Raw genomic sequence first — 27,221 nt, 5'->3', positions numbered from 1 at the left:
CCTCGGCAAGCACGGTGACCCGTGTCCCTTAAATGGACACACTGTCGATGTTTCAGGGAGAGATGGTGAGCTGCTAGAAGATGATTGAGTGTTAACTGACGGGAATCAGAAAGTGAGGAAACGGAAGTTCATCTTTAAAAGGATGACAAACATGGAAGCAGCCCCAGGGAGGTGAGGGACTGCAGAAACTCGTTAGAAACATAGAACATTTAGTAATAAAAACCAACTAAGAAAATAAAATTTTAAAAAGGGTTAAAAAGACTTCCATTTCCAACAGTAAGTCAGATTTCATTCTCTTAGTGACCATATTGTCTAAAATACAGGACAAAACAGCGGCTATTTTAAAAGTGATGCTGACCTGGCATAAAAACAGGGATGCAGAGGGCAGAAACTAAGTGAAAGCTGGAATCCTGGTGGGTAGGTAATGCCCAAATCAGACTGGACCCAGAATGAATTCAAGTTTGAAGGCTGAATTCAATATGAAATACAGGAGAATCAGCCAAGACCTGTCTCGGGTGGGAAGGGAAACAGAAGAGCCCAGAAAACTTGAGGCTCCAAAGGTTACGCACTCGGTGACCGTATAATCAGGAAATAACTGCGCACAGAAGGGAGAGGAGGGGCGAGGCCTGTGTTGGTGACGACGTAGATCACACACACAGGCTATGACCCCAGTCGCATTATCCAGTGGTTTAAGCCCTCAGTCAGGCTTTTTCGTGTGAAGTGGTTCTGGGTGCTAGAGCCCTGGGAACTGGTAGGGAAGCAAATTCTATGGGGGTCTGCACCATGGAGCCAAGACTTCAGTACAGTTGCAGGGAAACTGATCAGTTTCCTGTCACAAAAACAAGAAACAAAGAACAAGGCATTAGACGTGAGCAGCAGCAAAGAACTGACTGTAAAGCAAAGGACGTCTGGGACTGAAATGGTCGGACATGAGCTGCAAATCCTTACGGTCACAGCAGTGAGGGAGAGCTGGAAGGTAGAAGCAAGCATAAGAGACAATCAAGGCAGCACGTTTGAAAATTGAACTAGTGGAAATGTCATAAATGAAAATGTAATAATTGCAATTTAAAACTTGATGGATGCATTAAGTAGCAGATCAGATACAACTGAAGACGAACCAGAAAACTAGGAGATAAGTCTAAATAAATTATTCAAAATACAGTTTAATGAGACAAAGAGAAGATATGACAGAGTGTAAGAGGTATGGTCAAAGTGGTAAGGTTTAATGTATGTTTAAAGAGAGTTTCAAAGGGGAAAAAAAGTAAGACTGGGAATATGACAATATTTTTAAGTACATTTTTTTTATTAAAGATAGTTTTATTTGGTTTTTGATTATTGAAAGAAAACACAAGTGTGCACACTAAATCAAGTTCGCAAGAGTGTGTAAACTGATGTCAAGTGTAAACTGAACAGACTTCAGGCTTACTGACATCAGATTCTGTGATTATTTTTTCTTTTCATTTTATTTTTTTAAATTAATTTCATGTGTACAACACAGTGCAATAGTTATACTTTTTACCCCTCAAAGTGCAACCCCTCTCCCCCATTTAAAGTAAATTTTGCTGAGAATTTTTTTCAGAACTGCTGAAGAGGCAGCTCTCAGTTCCAGGGAGCCCAGTTAATTTTTACTATGATATAAGAAAAAGAACACTAAAAAGAAATTTTTTTGGATCCATCTTTCACCATGTACAAAAATGATCTCAAATTGGATCCGAGACCTAATTGTAAAATCTGAAACTATAAAATGCTACAAGAAAACACGAGAGAAGTCTTTGTGACCTAAGGTTAGGCAATGACTACATCATAAAACATCAAAAGCATAATTTACACATAAAAAAACTGGTAAAGTGGACATCATTAAAATTAAAAACATCTGTGGGCCGGCCGAGTGGCTCAGTTGGTTAAGAGCTCACTCAAGAGTTTGAGCTCTGAGCAACAGAGGTTCGAGTCCCGGCCCGAGCTGAGCAGTGGCTGAGCTGCCAACAGGTGGCAGGATGGCTCAGCTAAAAAAAAAAAATAATAAAATAAAATAAAAACATCTGCTCTTTGAAATACACCATTAAGAGAGTGAAAATATAAGTCACAGACTAAAAGAAAATATTTGCACATCAATATATCTGATTTTATTCAAAATACATAAGGAAGTTACAAAATGCAATGAGAAACAAACCAATATAAAAATGGAAAAAATTAGATTGGACAGTTCATTAAAGAAGACACACAAATGGAAGATAAGAAAAAGATGCTCAACGTCATTAGTCATTAGGGAAATAAAAATTGAAATGGAACCAATAAAAGTAAATAACAGAGCAATTCAAATCGACTACAATGACTACAATCGATAACACTGACAATACCAAGTGTTGGCCAGGACCCAGAGAACTGGAATTCTCATACGCTGCTGTTGGAATGTAAAATGGTGCAACTACTGTGGAAAGCAGTGAACAGTTTCAGTAAACCATACACCTTCTGTTCCTGTGTATTTAGTCAAGAGAAATAAAGGGTATGTCCATGCAATGACCTGTATAAAAATGTTTATAGCACGTTTTGTTTTATTTTAGCCACAAACTAGGAAAGAATATCTATGGAAAAAGGATAAAAATTGTGGTTCATCCACACAATGGAATACTACTCACTACTTAGCAACAAAATGGAATAAACTATTGATACATACAACATGAATAAATCTCAAAACAATGTGGATTATAGTATGTCAGACCAAAAAGAGTTCATCTTAATGATTCCATTTATATAAAATGATAGCAAATGCGAAAGTAGTCCCTAGTGACAGAAAGTAGATGAGTGAATGGCTGGAGATGAAGAGGTCAGAAAGGGCAGAAGGGCAAGATTACAAAATTCATTTATGTAAATTATGGATTCATGTGTCAAAATTTACAAAATTGTAGCGTTTTCTAAAAAATTTTCAATACCTGCATCTTCTATTTTATGTCTCCCTTTTCATCCCTGATCCTGTCTATTTGGGTTGCCTTCTTGTAATTGTTAAAATCAGTTTTGGGCAGAGGTTTGCAAATTTTATTAGTCTATTCAAAGAAACAACTTTTCTCTTTCTCTTTATTATTATTATTTTCTTTAAACTAATTTCTCTCTTGCATATATGTATGTTCTCTTTATTTCCAGAATTTCAGGTTTATTTGATTCTTTTAACGTATTTGGATGCTTAGGTCATTGGTTTTGAGACTTTCTTATGTTCTAAATAAATCCTTTTTTTGGGGTCGGGGGTGATGAAACACCTAGTTGATATTGTTTTTCATTCGATGACAAAACAGTGAGAAAACTATGAAAATGTCAATAATAAGTCCATACCTTTCAATAATTATGTTAAGTGTAAATGGACTAAATTCACCAATCACAAGACATCAGGTGACTGAATAGATTTTTAAAAAGTTCCAACTATATGCTGCCTACAAGAGACTCACTGCAGACTGAAAGTGACAGGATGAAAAGATAGTCTATGCAAATGGAAACCATAAGAAAGCAAGGGTAGCTACACTTATATCAGACAACATAGACTTTAAGTCCCAAACTGAAACGAGGCAACGGTCATTTATAATGACAAAGAACTCAATTCACAAAGAAGATACAACAATTGTGAACATTTACATACTCAACATTAGAGCATTAAACATGCAAATATTAACAGACCTTAAGGGAGAAACAGACAGCAATACAATCATAGTAGGGGACTTCAACACCCCACTTTCAATAATTGATAGGTCATCCAGCCAGAGAATGACACATCAGACTGAAACTACATGTTAGACCAGACACCCCTCACAGATGTACACAGGGCATTTCATCCACTAGTCGAGTACATACTCTTTTTAAGAGCACGTGGAATATTCTCCAGGACAGACCAAACAAGTCTTAATAAATTCAAGAAGATTGAAATTATATCAAGCATCAGTTCTGACCACAATGGTATGAAACTAGGTATCATTTACAAGAAAAAAACCTGGAAAATTCACAAGTATGTGGGGATTATAACACATGCTCATATATGACCAACCTACAGTCAACAACATATTCAACAGTGAAAATCTGAAAGCTTTCCCTCTAAGATCAGGAACAAACAAGGAGGCCCACTGTCGCCGCTTCTATTCAACATAGTCCTGGAAGTCCCAGCCAGAGCAATTAGGCAAGAAAAAGAAATAAAAGGCATCCAAATTGGAAAGGAAGAAGCAAATTTATGTTTGTGACAACATGTTATAATATATAGAAAACCCTAAGTGCCCATCAATATATGAATGAATATAGAATTCATATATATATATATATATATATATATACACACACACACACACATATATATATATGTACTATACTATATACTATTCATATATTGGGTTGTTGGAAAAGTCATGATGTATTTTTTTCTGTTTTTTGTTGTAAAAATGCGTCATGACTTTTCCGACAACCCAATATATACTATGAATAGTATATATAGCATATAATATATATATATAGGGGAAATCCTGGAATTTGTCAGAGTGTGGATGAATCTTGAGGTCATTGTGCTAAGCGAAATGTCAGTCAGAGAAAGATAAATACATACTGTTTGATGTCACTTATATGGAAATCGAAAAAAGCCAAATTCATAGAAACAGTGTAGCTTGGTGGTTACCAGGGGTTGAGGGACGGGGAAATTAAGGGATGTTGGTCAAAGGATAAAACCTTCCACTTGTAACAGGAATAAGTTCTGGTGAGCTAACACTCAGCATGGTGACTCTGATTGATAACATGGTGTTGTATTGGGTACATGTATATGTGTATCGACTTATCATGTGGTAACTCTTAATTATTTTACAATTTTATTTGTCAATTGTATATTAATAAAGCTGAAAAAAAGATAGGCAGCCCAATCACGGAGGTGGGTTTTAACCTGCAGAACCACAGGACCTATGTTTACTTTACAAAAAGAAAAGAAAGTCAAAATCACGACATTAACTTAGTATTTAAAAAACATTTATTTTGGGACAACTGAACCATGTCACTATAAGGTGATTCTACTGCTAGAAATGAACAAACATGACCTTATAAAGAGAAAAGTTAATAAGATGTCAACTTCTCAAAATGCAATAGTGGTTGAACTTCTTTGTAATAGCATGTGTCTACTACAAATGTTTATATAGAATCTTAGAAAGTGTAAGGTAAGTTTTAAGGATTCATATTCTAGTTAATACCTACAATTCTAAGTATTACTTACTATCCTATGTAAGCTGATTTCTTTTTCTCTAGTCACTTTGCAAATAGAAAAACATAAGCTGGTATTCATGCCCCTAGCTTAAGATTCTCAGATTAAACAGTTACCAGATACACAGCCAGATCAAATATTTAGTGATGTTTGACAGTGAACACAAAGGAACTGTGGTCGTATGAATTGAGGACATTAACTATTAAATAGTAATGTGATAAAATTAGTACAAAGTATTTAAAGACACACAAATTAGCCATTTCTACGTGAGAAACAAAATCTTTTACATATCAGATAAGTGTTTATGGAATAAACAGAAGTATTTTAAAATTTACATTAAACATTGCTTAACTGGATAGTAAATCATATCAGTGTAGAACTGATTTTTTTTTTTAATTTTCAAGGAAGAAAATAATACAAATTTTAATTCATGGTAACATAGTTGGCTGGGAAAATGCCAGTTTGACCTCGAAGTTTTCCTTCCCACCAATCAAAATGTGAGTCTGTCTTTGATATAACTGTGATTCTGTCTCCAGTTTGAAAACTCAAATCGCCCGGCTGTTGTCCTTGAAAAGAATACAGCGCCGTCACTTCAATGGGTTGATTCAAGTTGCCTAAAACAAGACAAAAATATTTAAATTATACACATTTTTATGGGAAACACTGGGAGTATGTGTAGGTGCGATCCGAGACAGTGATTTAGGGTCCTTGGGCCCTCCAGCCGGCAGAGCCCCAGAGACGGTCTGTGTGGGCCTCCCCACACTAGTAACTCGTGTGTTTCTTCTCTGAAAACAGCAGGTAGGATTTGGTAATTAATACATTTACTAAATCCACACAAGTCAAATTGCATGTTGTTATATACTTAACAATGTATTTAGCAAATATTTGTGGTTATAATTGTTTGAATTTTGAATAATCTATATGATACTATTTGTTTTTATTATTTTAATAGAGTAGTCACAATGTCTCCATGAATTACAGCTTTAGAGAAAAGCTGATATTTACACTCATGATTGTATCATAAAAGGTTCAATTAAAAACTATGCTCTGTAGTCCCTGGCTTTAAAGGTTCTGGCTCAGATGGTGTATTTTGCCGTTTCATCAGCAGGCATTTCGCCATCCCCCACGGCTGGTTTCATTTCTTTGCTTAATTGGTCCTTTCTCTCAAAACAGAGATGTTATTCAAATTAGCACATTAAGAAGCGTGACAACACATATTTAACAAAAATTTCAACACAATGTGCAGAGTTTAATGCATTATACTGGGAAAAAATACTTGGAGAATTGAATGGTCAAATGAGTAAAAGGCATTAAATATGATAAGCTGTATAGCATTGTAAAAACATAAACGGATACTTTCTGGGAAGCCAGCTACATACTGCTATTTCATGTAATTTTCTGCACAAATTATGCAGTTAGAGGCTTGTGTTAAATGCATCTAAGAACAAATACATGAAAAACATGAATAACAGAACTCTAAAGCAATTATTTCTTTGAACCTATAACATTAGAACAATGAAAAGCAAACTGAACTTGGCCTGTTGATAAGAAATAAAATTAGTCAACAGTTTAATTAAACTCCATTGACTGAAACACTGAATTTGTAGCCACACAGGATGGTGCTACAGGTCTTTCTATGAAGCATGTGTCATGCAGTTCTTTGAGTCCTAAAGAAATAACCTTTGTAAGTGAGATAAATACCTTAGAGGTATTACTGGTATAATCAGTTTTTTCTAAAATACAAAAAGTTCTGCATATTTTTATATTTTATACTATACTTACTTTTAGTCTATCAATTTGAAGGAATAAGGTTTAAAAATGTCACAAAAATAATATTTTGATGTAGTCTGGATATAATCAAAGCCAGTTAAATGACGGCTAATACGTATTAATGGTCATGACTGTATGAAAGTAGCCGTGATGCCACGGGAGATGGGGCGGACGGCAAGTCCTCAGGCCACGCCTCAGGGTCGTTAGGTCAGAAAAATGCAAGTTAATGGTAAAGAAGAATCATTCTGAAAATCATTTTCTTATCAATAACTGTATTTGCAACCTCCACATATAAAGCTCAATCTTGATTAACCAAACTCAACCAGGAAACCAAGTGATCCCTTCTCCCTCTTTGCAGACGCATTGGGGGATAGAAAGAAGCAAGGGTGCTTGCAGGTCTCTGTGGATGCCCTGGAAGCCACGGCCGTCTCAGCTACACGCACGCACATGTGTGTCCCGCGTTTGCCGAGTGAGAGACGCACAGGGAAGAGGGTCCCAGCACTCGCAGGCATCACTGTCTAGTGAGCTGGCCAGTGGCAGGCGCCGACACGCACCCCCCTCACCGGCCTCCAGCAAGGCAGCTACCGGACCTCCACAGACACCTGCATGTGTCCAGGGCGGGCGCTGCGCTGACCTCAGAAGCCTGTAATCATCGCTGACATCACACCCCAGGCCTGAGCAATCACACAAGCATCCGAGTGTGTCACACAGAGACCTAGGTTTGTCAGACCACTTAGCTTCCGTCAGGCCGGTTTTCAAGGAGAACGGGCCTATTGTTCTGCGTGGCTGAGTTATCTAGGCTGCACAGATAGGCACATCTGGTGCTGATCATCCTGGGTGATCACTGATAACTGAACCAGTTCTTACCATTTTTAGGAAAACATTTTATGATGGATAATTAGAAGAAAGATGTTATGAGCTAAAGAAGAGAGAGGACGCAGCGCTGGTTCAGGCCTTGCCCTCTGACTCAGGTGCCCTAATGCCCTCTGAGCTGAGTTTCCAAATGAGAGATGGATGAAGCAGTGATGGGGCACAGCCGACGGTTTCGAGTTGCTGCCCAGAACAAGCAGTGCCGCAGGGCTGAAAAGGCGGCGTTCAGCACCCTCGGCGGGGCAGGTGGTGAGGGCGGTGCTGGCAGAGCTGGGACAGGAGACACGCACGCCAGGTTCCTTACCCGGTGCTCTAGGCAGGCAAACCCTTGGGAGCCCTGAGTCCAGAGTCGGGCAGGTGCTGGGGAACCCACCCACCCACACAAAAACACAGTGAGCCACACCCGAGTGAAGGCTGCCCCTGGCCACCTGATGCCACGAATAAGCTCAAAATGACTTAAAGTTCCTCTTTACTGCAAATACTAGGGGAATTTCCAGAGGAGAAGTTTTATGCCCACAAAATAATTCATTAAAAAAGAAAAGGTGGGCAGGCCAAGTGGCTCAGTTGGTTAAGAGCTCGCTCAAGAGTGTGAGCTCTGAGCAACAGCGGTTCGATTCCTGGCCAGAGCTGAGCTGACGCTGAGCTGCCAACAGGTGGCAGGATGGCTCAGCTAAAATAAAATAAAAAAAATAATAAAAAAAGAAAAAAAAAGAAAAGGTGAGCCCAGTGGTTCTGTCCTTTTAAGAAGGGAGCCTACTGGTTCACCGCTGCTTTCCTGCCTGAGTCACACAGGCGTCAAGTTGTATAAACCTGTGCGTAAAAAACAGCTGGTGGGTCTTTGAAGCAGTTGGCCATTTTCATCATAATATTCAAGTTTAATCCTAACAGTGGTGATTTTTCTCTCCCAAGTCAGGGCTACACTTCACAGGAAACAGTACAATCAGCTTTAGTGTTTGGCAGCTGCCCTGAGGCTCACAATTAGCAAGGCTGGGTCCTGGAATGTCTGGAATGTTGCTGTTTTACTTCCCCTCCACTTGCTCAGTGGGGCCTGCTTCATGTCACCATATGTGGCCATCACACCTGCCCCCAGGCCTGAAGGTGCAGGAGAATCAGCCTGAGGAAGGCGGTGGAAGAGGGCAAGCGGGACACGGGGGACACAGCTTTGCTTCTGTGTTTACTGTCATGACAAGCTGGGCAGGTGGCTTGATTCTGGCAACATGTCCCCCAGGCCACGTGTGGGGTCTGTGTAGCTTTGGGGACCATGTCCCCTACAGGACTGTGTCAGTGGTGACTGAGCCAGATGAGGCCACCTGACCATTCGTTCTCAAAGGCCACGCGGGGACATTCGTGGTTGCCACAACTGGGGAGGGGGCGTGACAGGCCCCCCGTGGGCTTAGTCCAGGGGTGCTGCTCAACACCCATGCAGCACAGGCCATCCCCATGCTGAGGAAGGTGGGAGAGCTGAAAGGCGGGCGCAGAGCTTCAGTTACAAAAACTCCCAGCAAATCGGGCTGGGGACCTGTTGGCCAAGAGGCCCAAGCACTGCGTAGTCAGAGCTATTAAGTGTGCGAACCAGAAGTGCACAGCACTCTGCGGGCTGGGGTGCGCGGGATGTCGGGCTTCAGAGGGTTTGCAGTTGGAGGCTCAGGCCTGGGTACTGTGGCTGCTCTGTGCAGGGCCGGCCGGCCAGGGTGTAAGGAAGGGCTTGGGAAGCGTTTCAGTGGTTTCACAGCTGCTTTCTAAAAGACAGCAATGTAAAGCACGTTTTATTTTAAAAATAGACTTTAAATTTTCCCTGTCAGTTTTTTCTTCGGAATCCCTTATCTTTGGAGAGAGGACTAAAATAAATTAATATTAATGTTAATCTAGAATCTACTGGTGGTACAGCTTAACTCATCCTACCCTCGGATGTAAAAACAAAAACCAACCAGCAAGCCAACCGCGGGCGGGACACCTTTCGTTGAATCACATGGTTACTGGATGACAGTGTCGCATTTAGATTAGCCTCTGTCTCCTAGAGCCCTCTTAGGGCTCGTTTATCATTAAACACTTTCCCTCAGTGCCTTTTAAGAGATATTGCTAATACTTATCAGGTGCCTAGGTACAGACTTTAGAGAAACCTCAGAAAAGGGACTCCAGTCTCCACATCACATCACCACGGCAGCCTTGGGGGTCCACAGGCTGTTCTCTTGTAGCTACAGTCCTTTATGCCTCCATCGTCCCCCTCCCCCTGTTCCCTTCCCCCAGCAAGTTCCACTTGTCTGTTGACCTTGTCAAATTCAAGAACCCCTTTAACTGCAGGAAAACGTGTACAGGTCTAATTCTTGCAGAACCTTCAAGGGTAAAAGACTGTGATACAAGCCTCCAGGTGTGTATGCTCCTTTGGTATAAACATTTACACGTTACCTCTTTTGCTTCTGAACACAGGTATCCAAAGGTCGAACTTTTGACAATCTCAGTAATTTTTGCAAATCACAGAGAGCAAAATTTGTTTTTTACAAGCTCACAGAGCTTTCTTAGTAAGGCGGAGACCACAGCATCCCCCCATGGTTAAGCCCCCAGGCCATCACACAACTCCAAGCACAGCAGTCAGCAGGACCTCAGCCCCTGGGGACAGTTCACCTGGGACATCAGCAGGAAGCCAGGCTGGAAGCAAGCGGAAAGTCAGAAATCCTAACCCACCAGGAAAAGGTTGACTTCTGCTCAGAGGACTCTGCTTAAGAGGTATTTTTGAAATATTTGTATACATTAAAAAAAAACATGAGTACCTAATTACTTTGATATTCTATTTACATGAAACAGATGAATCTTAAGAGTTTAATCCAATAGTATACAGTTCTGTGACTCCAGTGACAAAAAAATGATGTGAGAAAAATAGGCTATTTTATAACTGCTTAACCTTTGCCCTCATTTTGTGTCCCAATCATATATCTAAATAATTGCTTAATTCTTTCAAAGACCATTTTATAATGATTATTAAAGTAAGACAGGCCGAAGGACTATTTTTTATCTGTTTCGGTTTCTACATCACTCTCATTACCTCAAATTAAAAGCAAGCAAGAGAAAAGCATAGCATATTTTAAATGAAGTACTTCTAAAAATAATGTGGCTATCCTATGAATCAAAGAAGGGGTGCTGAACACGTTCCCAGAGATTTTCACAACCTACCAGATTAATGAGAGTCTGTGATTATAAGAGGGATAGAAATCACTTTTAACATATAGATATTTTTATTTACCAGCTCTCTCATGATAGCCGGAAAGTTCAGGATAGAGCTTGTATTCATTTTTGTTACCTGCAAAAAAACAGAGGGAACATTTAGAAAATTTATTAATTTATAATATGTAAAGTACCCAAGAATGTCAAATCTTGCTCTTGCTAAGCAAATATTATAAATCACTGTAATTGATAGAAATATCATTATTTGATCATGATAGCAAGAAGAAATGCCTGAATAAACCCAGAAAATACACCAAATAGAAGGCAGATGGTAAATATCTGACATCATAGGGTCAGAAGCACATCAACTACAGTGCGTGGCATTGCAATTACACACCTGTGGGAAACACAGACACATCTTTTTCCAGAAGTGATCACAAAATACCTGAATAGAAAAAGCTTGTAACCCCCAAGCCAGCGATTTTCAACCATCCTTGCTGGCGTAACACCTAAAATAAGTTTTAAATAGCATATATTCACTTGTATATTTCTTAATTAACACCTAAAAATGTTCAACACAAGGTTAAAGGTTGTAAAAGGTATACTTTTTAGCATATTTCATTATCAGTTATTTAAATTAAATAATCACCCCTCTCTTTTTTTTGATAAAAGAGTCTAAATATTTTAGTGACCTGAAGCCCTACATCATTCATTAAAGAAAACCAACAAGCATTTTTTCAATAGTTAGAAATTATGTAATACTCATTTTTAATCTTCAGATCATATTTCCATTCCATTTGTCCCAAAGATTTTATACTAATGTATTATTATATTTTCTATGTAACAGTTTCTATAACAAAAATTTGTACCTAAATGTAGTTTTTAAATTTTATTTTAAGTAAGCAAGTCTCTATTAAATAATTTCTTGTACAGTAAGTTGTCATAATTATTTGTACACAATTGATCAAAATCTTAAATATATTATGAATTTAACTTACTAAACATAAAAGTAAAATTTTATTTGAACTGCATCTCAATATATAGATGAGACTTAAAATTAGTTGATATACACAGGATGCTATTTCTTACTTCCATAATGACATAGGTTCAACATCAAATTCTATTTTAGTATTTTTTTTCAAAGATATAGGTACAAAGAAAGCTGGTTCTTATAATAACGAAAGAAGGCTAGAAGGAAATATTTTACAGCAATGTAACAATTATTTTATGTTCCATCTGAGATAGAGGTGAAAAAAAATCACATAGTTATGTATCATCAAAACAACAATAACAAAGCATTATTTATCAAATAATAAAATAATAATACAACTTATTGTTTTGGTGATAGCTACGTGATTTTTAAATAATATCAATATATAATATATAATAATAATATATAATGGAAACCACCTGATCTACAAAAGTATTTTCTACTCATCAGAACCATTTACTAACTACATAACTACATTCATATTTCAAATAGGATCACTGTTCTCACATTTTGGAGAATGATGCAGCATAGTAAGATTCAGGATGATTTGGAGGTTGCTTTTCTTATTCAAGTGCAAAAAAACCCTAAAAAAACCTATTATAAAAGGATGGGAGACAGAGAGGACCGCCTGCATGGCATGTTCTCAGCTGGATTCACTTTAAGGAAGAGCTCATCTGGGCCCTGGAGGTCTGGAGACTGAACCTCCTCAGTCATCCACGCCCACACACCCCAGGTGGCCTCTGTGTTCGCTGAGCCTAGACGGTCACCACTGATGGCCGCTGGCCCAACAAGCTTATGAGGTAAGAATATAGGAATAAACATTGGCACGATGGGGAATAGGGTACAGGTATGGTAAGGAATCTATTTTTAAAAACTGACTAGAAATCAGAGATTTGGGGTAGGTGACAAAAGACAAACATTCTGCAAATTAAGACTTTCTCAACTATAAAAATACGCACTCTAAAATAGAAATGGAAAAGTACATTTCATTCACCACAGCAAACCAAAATTGCAAAGTATTTAGAAATACATTTAACAAGAAAGGCACAACAACTATGAAATCTTGGGAAACAAATAAAGTAATATCTCAACGAATGGAAAATATAAAATGGGAAGATTATCATATAAATGCCAAATTAATTAATTTATAGATGTAATGTTATTATAATACCCTCAAATCAGAGAATAAATATAAGTACATATTATTTTACCTAGAATTGCATATTGGGGGAGGGAAGAATTGATAAAATGATTTTAAAGTAGCTAAAGAATACATGTCAGTAATTGCAAAAATAAAATTAATGCCAGAAAATCTAGGGGACCATAAATGAAATCTTGTACAGGAGGTGGCAAGACCTTAACCACAACAAAAAGCTATAAAACCTTTCAAAAATAGATAACTGACATATTTTACATAAAAATTAAAAATTTTCATATAGTAAAATATATGATAAGATCAAAAGGCAAATGTAGAAAAAAATTGTAACCCAAATGGTAGACAAAACCTTTATATAAAAACACATCTACAAATTGAAAAGATAACAAATATTCTAATAGAAAAAACAAATGAAATCAATACACTTTTTAGAAAAAATTAAATTTAAAACACCAGCAGTTATATGAAAAAATGCTTAAATCACTAATTGACAGGGGCAAATGCAATCCAATTAACAAGGAGATATAGCCAGCTCAAGGACTCGCAAACACTTCAAAACACTAATGTGGTGAGGAGTGTACCTGGTGGGGAGTGTACCTGGTGGGGAGCTTACCTGGTTGGGAGTGTACCTGGTGGGGAGCGTACGTGGTGGGAAATGTATATGGTGGGAGTGTTATTGTGGAGACTGCAGTAGTAAAAACTTTTAGGAAGCAATCTACCAAACCTGTTTAAAAATTTTTTAAATGTTTTTTTTAAGCTGTTATGTCCATTACTAGTAATTATCACACAAAACTGGTGAGAGTGCCAGTATATAATAGACACATGAACTTAGGAAGATGGTAACTGTGTCATGTTTGGCATGGAAAAAAACTGAAATAAAGTTAATACCTATCAACAGGCGAGGGCTGAACAAAATATGTACATATACCATGACAATGTAAATAGTCATTAAAAAGAATTAGTTAGAGCTATACCAGTTGACTTAGGGATTTCCATAAGTTGTTTTAAAAAAAACAAACAAAAAAAACCTACAAAGATGTAGTGAAGCACTGCAAATACAACAGCATCTTTGTGAGAGAACAACAGGTGTTCTGTCCACGTGTATAGGTGTCTGTACGTGTGCTCACATGCAGGACTACGCAAACATGGAGAAACATATGGAAGTCTACACTTGTGTTGTTTATATAGGTTTCATGGAATACGTATGGAAGAGAGTGAGATGCAAGCTAAGATAGAAGAGAAATGGGAAAAAGGAACTCAGATAAGAAAAAATACTGCATTCAAAAACCACGTGTGAGGACATGTAAAAAAATAAAAATTAAGATTTAGTTTCTTAATATAGAATCTAGGAATAGGTCAGATTTAAAATAAAACGTTAAAAGTAGATACCAGTTTTAAACTTTCCCTTTATCAAATCAGAAGCAGTGTTCTAAACTTGGGACCATGCGTTGCCTGAGAAAAGAGGGTGTGAGCGTGGGAAACACCAAACCCATAGAGACCCAGCACCTCGAAAGGAGCAGGAAGTCTCGGGAGAGGCAGAGCTGTCCCAGCACTGTGGAGGCTGCAGTGGGGTTTGCAGAGATGTGCACAGGACACAGCAAAGCTGGCAGAGACAGCCGTCACCGTGCAAGGGGGACAGTGCCATGTGTCCAGGTGTCAAGGGACATGAGGTCGTGCTGGGCATGCTGGAGGCCCAGCCAGGAAAACGAGGGGAGCCTGGACGTGGGGCCCGGAGAGCCTGAAGGGGGCGGGGAGGGCAAGCTCCCTCCACAGCGCCGATCATTCCATGAAACGTCACCTACGCTAGCACATCGTAGTTACTGCTGACCTCTGTGTATGAAGAGCAGAATTCCAGGAGTGACCGGCGTTAAAACGAGTGACGCAATGGGGTGTAAAGGGCCGAACGTGGTGCTGTATCCATTCCGTCCATTTTCAAACTACCTTATAAAATCCTGAGCTTCCACGAATGTGTGTTAAAACTAATATTCAGAAATGTAAAGCCATGAGTATATAAAAAAAATAGGCTTCTTTTGTTCCCATTTTAAATTAGCAGGATAACAGTCTCTGGAAGAAACGACAATTGCGAAAAACTTAAAAGATAAATCTCTTTGTAAATTGGAGAAAGCATTTTTTGAATGAGAACAGAAGTGTAACAAATTATAGCAAGGAGAATTTGTCTTATGTATTTAGAAGACACTAAGCATTTGGTTTTCTTTCTTTAATATCCATTAATTCTTTTATTTGACTCTAAAGTTTAATAATGTAGCTTAATTTCTTCACAATAATTTTTAATAATTGCTTAATTATAATTGTGTTTGAGTTGTAACAAAAATATTTACTTTGAGATCCGGAGTTCAGCTGGACTCGTGCAGATGGCTGCTGGGGCCGTGACAGTGGTTTGGGGGGCAGTTCTGTAGCCTGGGAGGAACGAGAAAGGCACACAATCTTAAAACCCTGCTTTTATGTAGGAGCAGACAAGGCTTTTCCCAAAGAGGATAAGTGGCAAACTTTACCCCACGCAAGTATTAACGAGATGCCCGCATGTACTGCTTGGGGACACACAAGGGTGAGCGGCTGACAACACACAGATGTTGGCGGGGGTGCCCTAATGTGACAGAAACGCACTGCAGCCTGGCACCCTGACAGCCTGTGCAGCTGCAGTGACGGGGAGACTGGGAGACGTGGTGAGCCCTGAAACCCTGAGTCAGTTTGCATCCTGTACGAGGGGCATGAAGCGACCTGGAAGGGGTTGGGGGATGAGGCGACCAAGGCGCGCAATGCCCTGCTGACCTCGTATTAGCAGCTGTTCTTAGCACCAGCAGCTGGTATTACAAAGTTCTAGCCTTGGAAAGATGCAATCATGGAAAACAAACTATGTTTCTCCTTAAAATCTGTATAGAGGACACGCCAAGGTTGTACGACATTTTCACAAGAACTTTACATGAATGAACTGACAAGGGGAGGTCAGTAAGCTATTAGGAGCCTGCTGCCAAGGGCAGAATATCCATATAAAGAAGTGTACTGAGGCTGCCGAGAACCATGAAAAGCAGACCCTACCGAAGCCTCTTTCCTCTGCTCCCTCGCTGCCCTCCTCACGTTGGTCCGCTGTCCTTCCTTTTCATACTTTTCAGTAAAGGAATCAAGGATTTCATAAAGCTCTTCTGCTTGAGCAGGCCGTGGTATATCTCCAAATAAAATGTCATAAGCTCGAATATCTTGGCAATAAAATCTAACAAGAAATATCAAATTAAGAACATTTCTTTTATAGACGTAGATCTTTGCAGAGTTAAACGGGGGATGTGCGTGTACTTACTCACACGTGGCACTTCACATACACTGCTTTTCAAACACTAACTAAAAGCCATACCAAACGGTAAACCCCTAAATTCACCCCCGCCAAGTTCCCCTAGAGGCAACCACCATAAATAGTCTGACATGCATATCCTTCCGCAAAAATATAAAAGTACATCAGATATACATACAAACAGCTGTACACACACATATACATATACGTATATGAGCACTTCTGCAAATATTCCTACAAGCACATACAGTTTCACAGCTTTTTACCTGCTAATTGTCTTAACAGCCCTGACCCAAGGCTTTGTGCCAACATGGACGGCTTTGGAATGTCTCTAAAATGTGTATTTGCTTCAGAATCATATAAAGATTTGCCTTACATGCTTGGAAGCCCTACTATTGATTAAGTGCATTTGTTTTAGTTTTTCCAGAATTTGGGCGAACTTTAGTGGGAAAGTTGTCCAAAAGCCCAGAGCCAGGAGCTTCTAAAAGCTTCTCAGCTTGTATTTCTCAAGTGTGGAAAACCAGAAGCAAGACGTCTCTCTTGACTTTGTAAGATGAAAAGTTCCGCGAGCCTGGGCCCCACTTCCTCCCATTTTCTAGCGTTTGTGGTTTACACTGAACAGTGTCACACATCCCACCGGGCTCTTGAGCGAATTGGCCCAGGAAACTCTGTACACGCGTGTCTCTCTTATGAGGGTGGGTCTGCCTGCTGTAAATCATGCGCCATGTTGGCTCCGTCAGGCGCACAGTAGGTGGCATTTCTGCCAGGTTCTGGAAGTAGCCCCATCAGCCTTCGCTTTTTATCTTTTTCTGGGCAATCGGACATATTTTAGAGGACATTTGGAAGAGCCACTTTGGAAAAATTAGCCAGTGCCAGTTTGCAGTAGAAGTCCTCTTGGCCTGTTAGGGTTCTTCCAAACCCCCCTTTTCTTTTTTTTTTTAAGCCAAAAGTGGTCTTTATTTTATGGAAGACAGACAAAGGCAGAATATAATAATAGGAAACCTCTCATAATGAAAAACATTTTGATTGACCCACAAGTTGCAACTGGCACATATGTCTGCAAATATTCAAAAAATGTATTCAATATGACACATCTAAATAATAGAATACTATGTAGCCATTAACTTACATTTATGATTCTTATAATGCTAAGTGGGAAAATAGGATTTACAATTGAATCTATTATGATTCAATCACATAAGCCAAAACAAAAGAAAATTATGCTTAGGAAATTGATGTAAGGCAACAAAGCAAAATGTGAATAATCTTAGAGGGATAAAATGTTTTTTCTCCCTTTTAACTTTTTTGTGTTTAAATTTTCTATAGGTACATATTATTTTATGTTGAATTTTTAAATAAAGAAAAATACACTCACAGCCATATGCAGCTGATTTAGAAAAGAACACTCAGAATTACGCAGTAAGCTCTGAAGAACTGCTGCTCTACAAATCTCTGAAGTATCATTTTCTCATAAAACGGTCTTTAAATCGCTTAACATTATTTGGCTTGTACTTACTTTCGATTCGTTTCTTTCCTTTCAATCAGACAGCTACCTTCTAAACTTATGCCAGCGAAGAGGCCTCTGGATTTGCAATATGTAAAGACCGCCGCAGAGCTTCTTAAGGCCACATTCCCTTCCAAATTCCTGCAAAACAGGTTTCGCAGCACAGAGCTGTGAGGGGCTCTCTACCGAAGAGTGCCCATTTGAATAGCACTGTACTTCCAACCAAAAGGGTGCTGTTCTTGTTCCCATCCAAGTGCTGACCAGGCCCGACCCTGCTTAGCTTCCGAGATCAGGCGCTCGGGGTGGCATGGCCCTGGATCTCTGTGTATTTCTACAGCCGGGGCACACTTTGCTTCCTGTTGGCCTGAGCCGGGTGCTGAGAGTGGCTCAGAGGAAGGGCTCGGAGTGGGGGACGGCAGAGTCGACAAAATCGTCTCAGAAGGACGTGGTGACACAGGACTGCGTTGCAGGGAACACATGCAACACTTTCAGTTTCCAACTTTGTCTTCCTTCCCTCAAACAGGGAACGACGTCTCAAGAGTACTGGAGACTGTGGATTCTTTTCACATTGAATGTGTTCATGGGACTTAGAAATCTTTCTAGATGATTTTACCGTGTAACTTCTATAAACAGTCTGGGTTTAAAATATTTCTAAATTGCTCAGTTAACACAAGAATATTACTTTATTAATAGGGAAGGGAAACCCACTGTACGTATTTTAAACAACACCTAAGTAAAACACTTCCATTTCAATTTTTCGTAATTTAGCCTTTTCTTTCCTAATCAATGGTGCCCTTTATCAGTGAATTAAATTTGACTTGCTTTAGCTTCTCCCAAACTTAATGTAATTTTACATTCAATCCCAGTAGATACAATGGTCTGCATTTCAGAAATATTTAGTTTTCTTTTTTGTGTGTGCTAGTTTCGGATTTTCCCATGTAATCACCATGGCTGTGTTTTATAAATATCTTATTTGTAAGCAGTTTCAAACTTTCTGGGAGATATATAAATCATAAATTTGTTTCACTTTAATTCAAGTTTCCTCTTAATGTATAACAATATATACTTTTTTAAGCCTTTTCTATCCAACAGCTGCTCAAAAGTATTTCATAGCACTCACCTTCCCAAGGGCCCGACTGCCACCGTGAAATTCCCTCCAAGTGTCAGGTTACCACCTTTTGCAAAAGCTTCTACTGCTCTGTCATAATTCAGAATTATTACCAAATCTGATACCTAAAATAGAGAAACCCATTCATATAAAAATGAGTGTTTAAATATTAAAATATATGCTGATTCAAACTCAAATATATTACATATAATGTAGCAAAATTTCACTGTAAGGCAGAGAAAGAATATGAAAGAAGGGTCATATTTTTATTTTGAGCTGAGGATGAAAGCAACTAATATTCCCACAGATAATTACAGCAGACATTTCCAGTATTTAGTGTCCACATGCTGTGAGGTTTTCATACATTCTCCCCTTTGGTCCTCTCAACACCCTGGTAACATGAGTGGTGGAGGAGGTTTAGTGAGGTTAAGGAAACCAGAACAGATCAAACAGAGGCAGGTAGGGAAGACCAAAGCCCTCCCTGAAATCCAGCACTCAAGAACGCCAAGCCAAAGAACTAGGAGTAGGGTCATCAGGACAAGGGACCTGCCGGGACTCTAATGGCACTTTCCACACTGGAGCAGTGACAGCCACCCTCCATAGAATCGGATGGAAATGATTCTGTAAGAACATAGGGGAAGTTCTCTAAAAGCGGGAGCCGTTGTTAGTTATTCCATTCTACAATAGAAAGGCAGATAATTATTCAACAAATATACAATAGGATGAATGGATTAAGTGAGCACTTTCTGTGTGCTTGAAAGCACAGCCCTACGTGGCAGCAGTATTTTTAATATCACATCTTACAGATAAAGAAGCTGAGATTCATTCTGTTTTAGTGGAGGCTCTCATTTTAGTCGCTAATACATTAAACGTACTGCAATCATTATTATTTAGTCTCTCATCCTTTTTGAAATAAATGATATTTGAAACAGATCCCCAAAGCACGTCCTGGACTTTCGTGGAGTTGGAGGGGTGCGGAAGGAGTGCGCTGCGCGTCACTCAGTGCCACTCGCCCTCTGTGTCGCCAGGTGTGGGCAGCCAGACACCACAGCTGACGAAAACATGCTTTCCACAAGAGGGAGATATTTTTGAAGACTTTGATTTGATTGACACACAACAAAAAGGCAGTCATCATAAGCAAAACTATGTTTGTTTTTTTATAATACAGATATGTGCAGCAGTGAGTAAAGAAGGTCAAATAAAAATGAAACAGAGTCACGGGAATACTTACTCCTAATAAGGCCGAGGGGATTCAAAACTATGGCAACAGAGCAAATTCATAAAAGGAGAGCTGAGGAAGAAGTGGCTGAAATGGGAGAAGAACATGATTTGAGAGTATCAGGAGTGCTGATTTACCAAACACTTAGCAATAAAGCAGCAGATGATCCCTATGCAACGGACCTCTGCAAACGAGTGTATCCTAGTGTGATTTCTAGTCCACTTGATAGAAGCCATAACCATTAGGACCAAAGTTATAAACGGAAACAATGCAAAGTCAATCTTTACTGAAGGAGTTTGAAGTCATTTGAATATTAGTTGGAAGGAACGGGCTTTGCCTCGACACAGGATGAAGCTGTGTCGGGCCGCTTGCGCTGAGCTGTCGGGGCCCAGGCCAGCCAGCAGCCCACTGAGGGACAAGCAGCTTCCCAGTTAGCCAGCCATAAATTTCCAAGCATAGCTTGTCAGATGTGAGACATAGCTGTTCCACAGACGTGCTAAAGATAGAAACAGATGGAGAATGAAAAAAAAAATTCTACTCTAAATGAAAGAAAAATGGTAAACATTAGCAAATTTTAGATCGAGATTCATCAAGAAAATACAAGGGAACCATTTCCACTGGTGGTAAAAAAATAAGAACAGTAGGAAATCTCTCCACTTTCATGTATTAAGTTTCAGTTGCTTTTAGAGAATATGGCAACTCTATGTGCACACATCACCCACTTACCTCAATGCCTATTTCAAATCCTCCACCAAGCCCAGCTATCCCAATGGCTGAAGGTGCAGACCATTCTAATAAAAACAAACAAGCATGAACATTAAAACCCCTTATCACATGAATATCGGAAATAAAAATGCTAAAATGAGAATGAATAGTGTTTCTTTTTAAAGTAATAAGAATTTGGCATTTTCCTTTATGCTTTTAAATGTTCTTTAATAAGCATATATAGATTTTTTTAAATTAAAAATATTTGAAAAGTATTAGCTATTCATTAGGAGTCTCTTAGACTCAGAAATCCCTGTTCTCTGATCTTTCTCTACAAACATGCCTAAGACCAAACTACTGAATTCTCACCATACATACATAGCATTTGATGATCTCATCAATCAATGTTTTATAATGCTTCACAAAATAATTGAGCAGTAAGTCTAGTCTTTAGTTATTTTATCATAGATATAAGAAAGCAAAAGGATTGAAAGAAGTTTAGGTTAAACTAGTCAAGGAAAAAGTGAATTTGATTGGGGGAGGGTGGGATAGTTTAGATAACGTAACTTCTTAAAATGCTTGTTAGCTCTCTAACTCAAACTTTTGCTTGCTACCACGTATTCCAGATAATGTGATGCTGCCTGAGCACACCCAGAGCTAGTCTGTCCAGGCTTGGAGGAGCTGGACTGTAGAAACTAGTGTTTTGTGATCCCAAAGTTCTTTTCCATTTCCTGTGTTAGGAACTGCTCCTGTCCCCCATCTGGCCGGGTCTGGGAATGTGCTGTGGCTCATTTGGGCAGCTTTTAAATTGCCCTCTGCAGACTGAGCAGCTGCTAATGGGCAAGATGGGGGAGAAGCAAGTCGGTATTTAACCCTGGGGGGAAAGGTGCACCCAAGGTTCTGAGCGAAGTCCCAGAGGCTGACAGCGCCCGCACCTGCTCAGACAGTCACTCTGTCAAGGACCCAGGGGGCCTAGAGGGCCTGGGCCTTCTGACAGACTCGGGGGCCCATCTGACAGGCACTCTCTTGGGTGCGCCCCCACTTTGGTTGTGTTGCTGAGAAGTCAGCCCGCCAGAATTTGGGTGGTGTTTGAGGTGAAGAAAATTCTGTGGTTTTGTTTCACAGCCCAGCAACGAGCTCTGAATTGACCACAGCTTCAGAGACTCATGCCCTGTGGGGACACGTCGCAGAAGTAATGGGCCCCACCGGCTGAAGCCCAAGGGCCATGTGCCCCACAAACACCCAGATGTATCTATTGTCAGCAAATGGCCCACGTTCCCTCGCACAATAATTTATCTATACTGAAAAATAACTATTTACAGAAAAACGAGTTCACTTACATGCCTGAACAGCAAATGTGACAGTGGTATGAAAAACATTTTAGTTGGTTATGACATTTTAAATATTACTATGAATGTTGGTTCTTGGAATTCAAGGCAAATATATTTGGATTTCATGTCTGAAAAATCCAGTATGAGATTTCACCCCAGAAAGTAAAACCAAATTACATTGATCTTGATATGATTCTGCCTCAGGGAGATTTTTAACATGTTTCATATTCTACTGTTTTCTCATGGGAACACTAGAAAAGCTACAGATGACCCTTATTTTCTTATCAACTTCCATAAAATAAAAGAAATCCATTGTACCATGAAGTTGAGGAATAAGAATACATATTTCACAACAGAAATGCAAATATTGTCATGTTTAATATTTGCTCCATGAAAGAATTGCAAAAGATATACAAGACAAAGCCAGGTGTGCCCACTGAGTCTTGTCTAATGTTTTAAGAAGAGGAGAGAAACGTGAAGGCTTGTTGCCCGGGGTTATTGAACTCCCTTGGTGCGCCTCTGCGGAGCCCTCAGGATGACAAGTTTAGGTGGCAGGAGGAAGGAAATCTGTTACATTCCCTATGAAATGCATTCAAAATGGAAATGGAACAACAAATAATTAAGATTCTCTACTTCTCCAAGTGAAGACACATCAACTTACTTCCATCTGGAAGACGCGCCAATACGATCCCACTGCCTCCTCTAGCGGTTACCAGAAATCCAGCTTTTATCACAGACAGAACCGCGAGGCCCTTCGCTTTAGCGATCACATGGGCTGCCAAAGGTAAAGACAGTGAGTGAGCACGTGTTAAAGAGTCGACACGCACACAGGTTGACTTGACTGGATTGCGGGTTCTCGTGAGAAGTCTTAATGGCACATGTGAGCCCTGGATAAACTTAGTTACATAACAGATGGGCTGGGCCCCCCGAGTCTACCTCCTCTTCTGTTGTTGGGTTTGCAATGCTAACTGTCACATCATAAGTGCTCAAAAATCCTGCAACTGCCCTAAGAAATGAGAGATTTGGATGACGTTTTATTAATATCCAGTAGCAGGACAAATAATTTGGAGATTTCCATTAGTTTAGCATATAATTCATAATTTAAAAAAACAAGTCATTATTTTCAAAGAAATTGGGATCCATAGAGTATTAAGGAGAAACTTTAAAATGACTGACACACGGCATGTGGCACAACTTTGATCTTAAAGACATATAGTTCACCTTTTATTAACATGAACATCTAGATTAAGAAATGGAAAATTAAGTGATTTTGCCACGTTAAGACATTTTTTACCTTTATAAAATGATGGGTTACAATATTAAAATAACATCTAGGAGTGCCCTGAAAATATGAGTCAATTTACAGGTTGGTTTATTCACATTTCAGGGAAGTTCATCACAAAATGAGGGTTATTAATACTTATACCCACTAAACACAGTGTCCCACTGCTCTGTGGGGTTATTTTACACAATAGTACATCTTTCAAATGTCAAGGGAAACCTAAATATTGAAAATCATTCTTGGACCTCGATGTCATTTTTAAGGTCTTTGAATTTATCACCACTTTAGTTAAATATTCTGTCAAGGAAGTCACACCAAACAATGTACTCAGGTACACAAGAAAAGGTTTTGCAGGTATCCCTAGAAAACCACTACATTTCTAAAATAATTATGCACATCACTTATTGATTTGAATAAATAACAGACCCTCAGAGATAATTCATTCGAGAGTGTGAAGAAGCTGCCATGCAGACCATCTGGTCTGTAGTCGCTCTCCATTACCAAGGTACACAAAGTGAAGCTTTCACATGGTAATCTATGGAGCACACCTTAGTTTTGTGCTGTAAAAGGTTATAAGTATATTGTAAAAAGACTGAAAGCTATATTCCACATCACGTAGGCTTATTTCTACAACCACATGCTGGCCGAATGCTCAACACTCATCATTGCATCCTTACGTAATGCTTTATAATCAGTGGCACTTCTGTTTAGAAACGTAGAGCAAAAGCATGTTTATAAATGACCACATTTTGTGCTTCAGAGCATTGCTACCAAAAATGCAATTATTCTGGTTGTGCTTCTCAAACTTGTGTGCATAACACTCATTGGAGACCTTGTGGACAACGGGTTCCGATTGTCAAGCCTGCATGTCTGAGGACCCACAGTGGGCTCTGAGGAGCACGGCTTTATGCAACGTGTTTTCTTAAGATGGCTGGGTCCAAACAAAGTTCATAACGTTAATATTATGATAACAAATTCAAAATTGTTTAGACATTTGAAGTTCTGTTAAAGAACTTCTGAAAATCGGGCTTAAGAAGTTAAACTGGTTTCTTTAATGCAGGATCAGTCAGGCACTGATTCAGGACGAGGCACATTCGTCAGCGATGTTGCCCAAGCTGCTCTGCTTGGAGGCAGGTGTTCTGTGCCACACCCTTTAGAAACAGCTGGTCTGGTCTAAGCAGGCAGTGGCCCCCAGGGGTTCAGCTTAGATCAGCCCTTAGACCTTGGGCCTGACAGAGGGCCTGCTGCTCTCATGGGGTGTCTGCCTGGAGTCCAGGAATGCAGACGTAACTGAGAAAACACAACAAGTTTAGAAATGACTAGTACAGATTTTATTTACCTACCAGGAATGATCTTATCTGGTCCATTTCTGGAAGTTATTTCTGTGAATTCTCTTAGAATTTTAGCAGCCTTTTTTGCTTCTGATTTCAAATTGGAAGGGATGGGGTTATTCACTAAAAGATTAAAAAAAATGATTTTAATGAAAACATCTAAATAGAAGTTAGAAATTTATTATTTATTTTTTCTCTTACACAATTAAGCATTAACAAACCGTATCCTACCAAAGGAAATTAACTGGAAATTCTCAATTATTAATTGTTTCATCTCTATTTTCCTAATAAATCAAATTCACTCTGACATTGGAAAACCCTAAACTCTCAAAATCCCAGAAATTATAAAATCATGGGATTCTAAAGTATCCTAAAATCTGGTCCAATCTCCCAATTATGTACCTCCACCCTATAATTCTTAGTTCACCTCAATACTAATAAAATTTAAAAAACTTTAAGAATTAACAAAAGACATATTTTACAACTATCTAATAATAGATAACATAAAATTTAATGAGTTTTGCTATTTTTGTGAAAAATGTTTCAACTGTCTGTATAGATTTTCCTTATTAGTAAAATGGTAGGAGACTCAGGAATTCAGTGGTTACTCCGAGTAATAAATGCAAAATGTGTAGCATTTTGCATCTCAGTAGCGACTGGGCATTCCTAAGCTCATAGGAACAACTATTAATATTTGTCCAAACAATGCTCACATAACCCCCCAGCTCTGAGGCATGTGGGTCATTCCCACATCGCAGGACGAGAGACCCGCAGAGCCAAAGACATAAAATCTGCTGTTCAGAGCATCAGATGAATGTTTCTTTCACAGGTTGTGTTTCTGGCTCTGAAAGTCCCACTTGATTATTTTTCGTTCTTTCTGTTTCTGTCCTCATTGTGTTTATGTTGTTCTTTAAACCCTTGAGCATATTGTAAAAGGTAGTTTGATACCCTTGTCCTATAATTTTATCACCTCGGTTCCTTCTGGGACTGTTTCTGTATTTATTCCTAGCTATAGGCTTTGTTTCCGTGTTTCTACCCGTGTCTAGTACAAGTTATCAATGCTAGATGAGCGTATGGCTACAGACCGGTTTCTTCGTTGTGGAGTTCTCAGTGTACTTTTAATTTGTGGTTTTAGGATAAGTTATGTTGAGTATCTTTTCATTTCTATAAATTTTTTTTTCATAGTTCTTGTCCGTTTATTGGGGGGAGGGGTATTTCCCTGTTTCTTATTGATTTATATATCAAGGGAATTAACCTTTATCCTAGAATATGAGTTACAAATATTGAGTCCCTGTTTGTCATTTGTCTTTTGTATTTTCTTATGATAGATGGTCTTTCTACTGTTTGCCTTAATGAAATCAAAGTCATCTCTTTTAAGTCTTACAAGAGTCTTTTAACAAAGTAATTCTCAAGTTCATATGGAAAAATAAAAAAGCAAGAAAAGCTAGAAAAAAAAAGGAAAGGAAGCAAAAAACACTAAACAAAATTAAAAAAAACAACAACAAACAAAAAGAAAGCAAAAAAAAGAAAAGCTAGAAAAAAAATATGCAAAAGAAGAATAATGAGGGGCACAAGCTCTGCCAGAAGCTGTGACATATTATAAAGTCTCAATAATTGACTTTATAGTAGATGCAAATATACACAGAAAAATCCATTTTACAAAACAGAATATTCAGAAATTGGCCCAAATAAACTGTATAAAGTAATTTAATATATGATAAAGATAGCACCTCAGATCAATGTGGAAAAGCTGAATTACAAAATAAATGTGGTCTTCGGAGGAAAAACCAATGTTCAGCTACAGCTTCATGTTATATAAGGATGAACTCCAAATTCATTGACAATTTAAAAAGCCAAAAATCAAACCATAAAAGAACCAGAAATTATGGGAGAATTACTTTTCAAATTCATAGTGCACGAGACCCAAGGATGACAGTTTTCTGTATTTTTAAGTGATCAGGAGTCCGGAGACTGTGTGCAGGGCGCGCCACCAGGGGACAGCTCGGCTCCTGCCGGCCGGGTTAGGTCTGTCAGTCACGTGCAGGGCTGTCCTAGGACAGGGAGAGGCGAACAGTCCCTCTGACCACCGGCGTTAACCTCGGCTGCTCACTGGGCACGAGCAGGGTCTGAACGGTGGCCCCTGTTACATCCACCTGGACCCTGTGGATGCATCTTATTTGGAGAAAGGGTGTTTGCAGTGTGATCACGTTAAGGATCACAAGATGGTCATTGTCCACTGCCTCGGTGGGTCCTAACTCCAGTGATGCGTGTCCGCAGAG

The 27,221-nt window shown here is 39.1% G+C and overlaps 1 protein-coding gene across 2 annotated transcripts in view; it reads right to left on the bottom strand.

Annotated features, from left to right (window-relative positions):
• Nucleotides 1–4,966: 4,966 nt before the first annotated feature.
• The window catches only part of SH3YL1 (SH3 and SYLF domain containing 1), a 31,972-nt gene continuing 9,717 nt past the window's right edge, over nucleotides 4,967–27,221 (bottom strand). For both annotated transcript variants that reach the window (XM_019646273.1, XM_019646274.1), the window contains exons 2-10: nucleotides 24,955–25,065; nucleotides 22,991–23,104; nucleotides 21,020–21,084; nucleotides 19,087–19,199; nucleotides 17,979–18,107; nucleotides 16,216–16,387; nucleotides 15,498–15,576; nucleotides 11,091–11,147; nucleotides 4,967–5,826 (exon numbers count right to left, since the gene is read on the bottom strand). In XM_019646273.1, the coding sequence (XP_019501818.1) occupies nucleotides 5,636–5,826; nucleotides 11,091–11,147; nucleotides 15,498–15,576; nucleotides 16,216–16,387; nucleotides 17,979–18,107; nucleotides 19,087–19,199; nucleotides 21,020–21,084; nucleotides 22,991–23,104; nucleotides 24,955–25,065 (1,031 nt within the window). In that variant the 3' untranslated portion in view covers nucleotides 4,967–5,635. The remainder of the gene's footprint in view (nucleotides 5,827–11,090; nucleotides 11,148–15,497; nucleotides 15,577–16,215; nucleotides 16,388–17,978; nucleotides 18,108–19,086; nucleotides 19,200–21,019; nucleotides 21,085–22,990; nucleotides 23,105–24,954; nucleotides 25,066–27,221) is intronic.

Source organism: Hipposideros armiger, unplaced genomic scaffold (assembly GCF_001890085.2).
Source record: "Hipposideros armiger isolate ML-2016 unplaced genomic scaffold, ASM189008v1 scaffold_100, whole genome shotgun sequence".
Taxonomy (NCBI): domain Eukaryota; kingdom Metazoa; phylum Chordata; class Mammalia; order Chiroptera; family Hipposideridae; genus Hipposideros; species Hipposideros armiger.
Note: the sequence above shows the minus strand (reverse complement) of the source record. Positions and strands in the feature narration are given on the sequence as shown.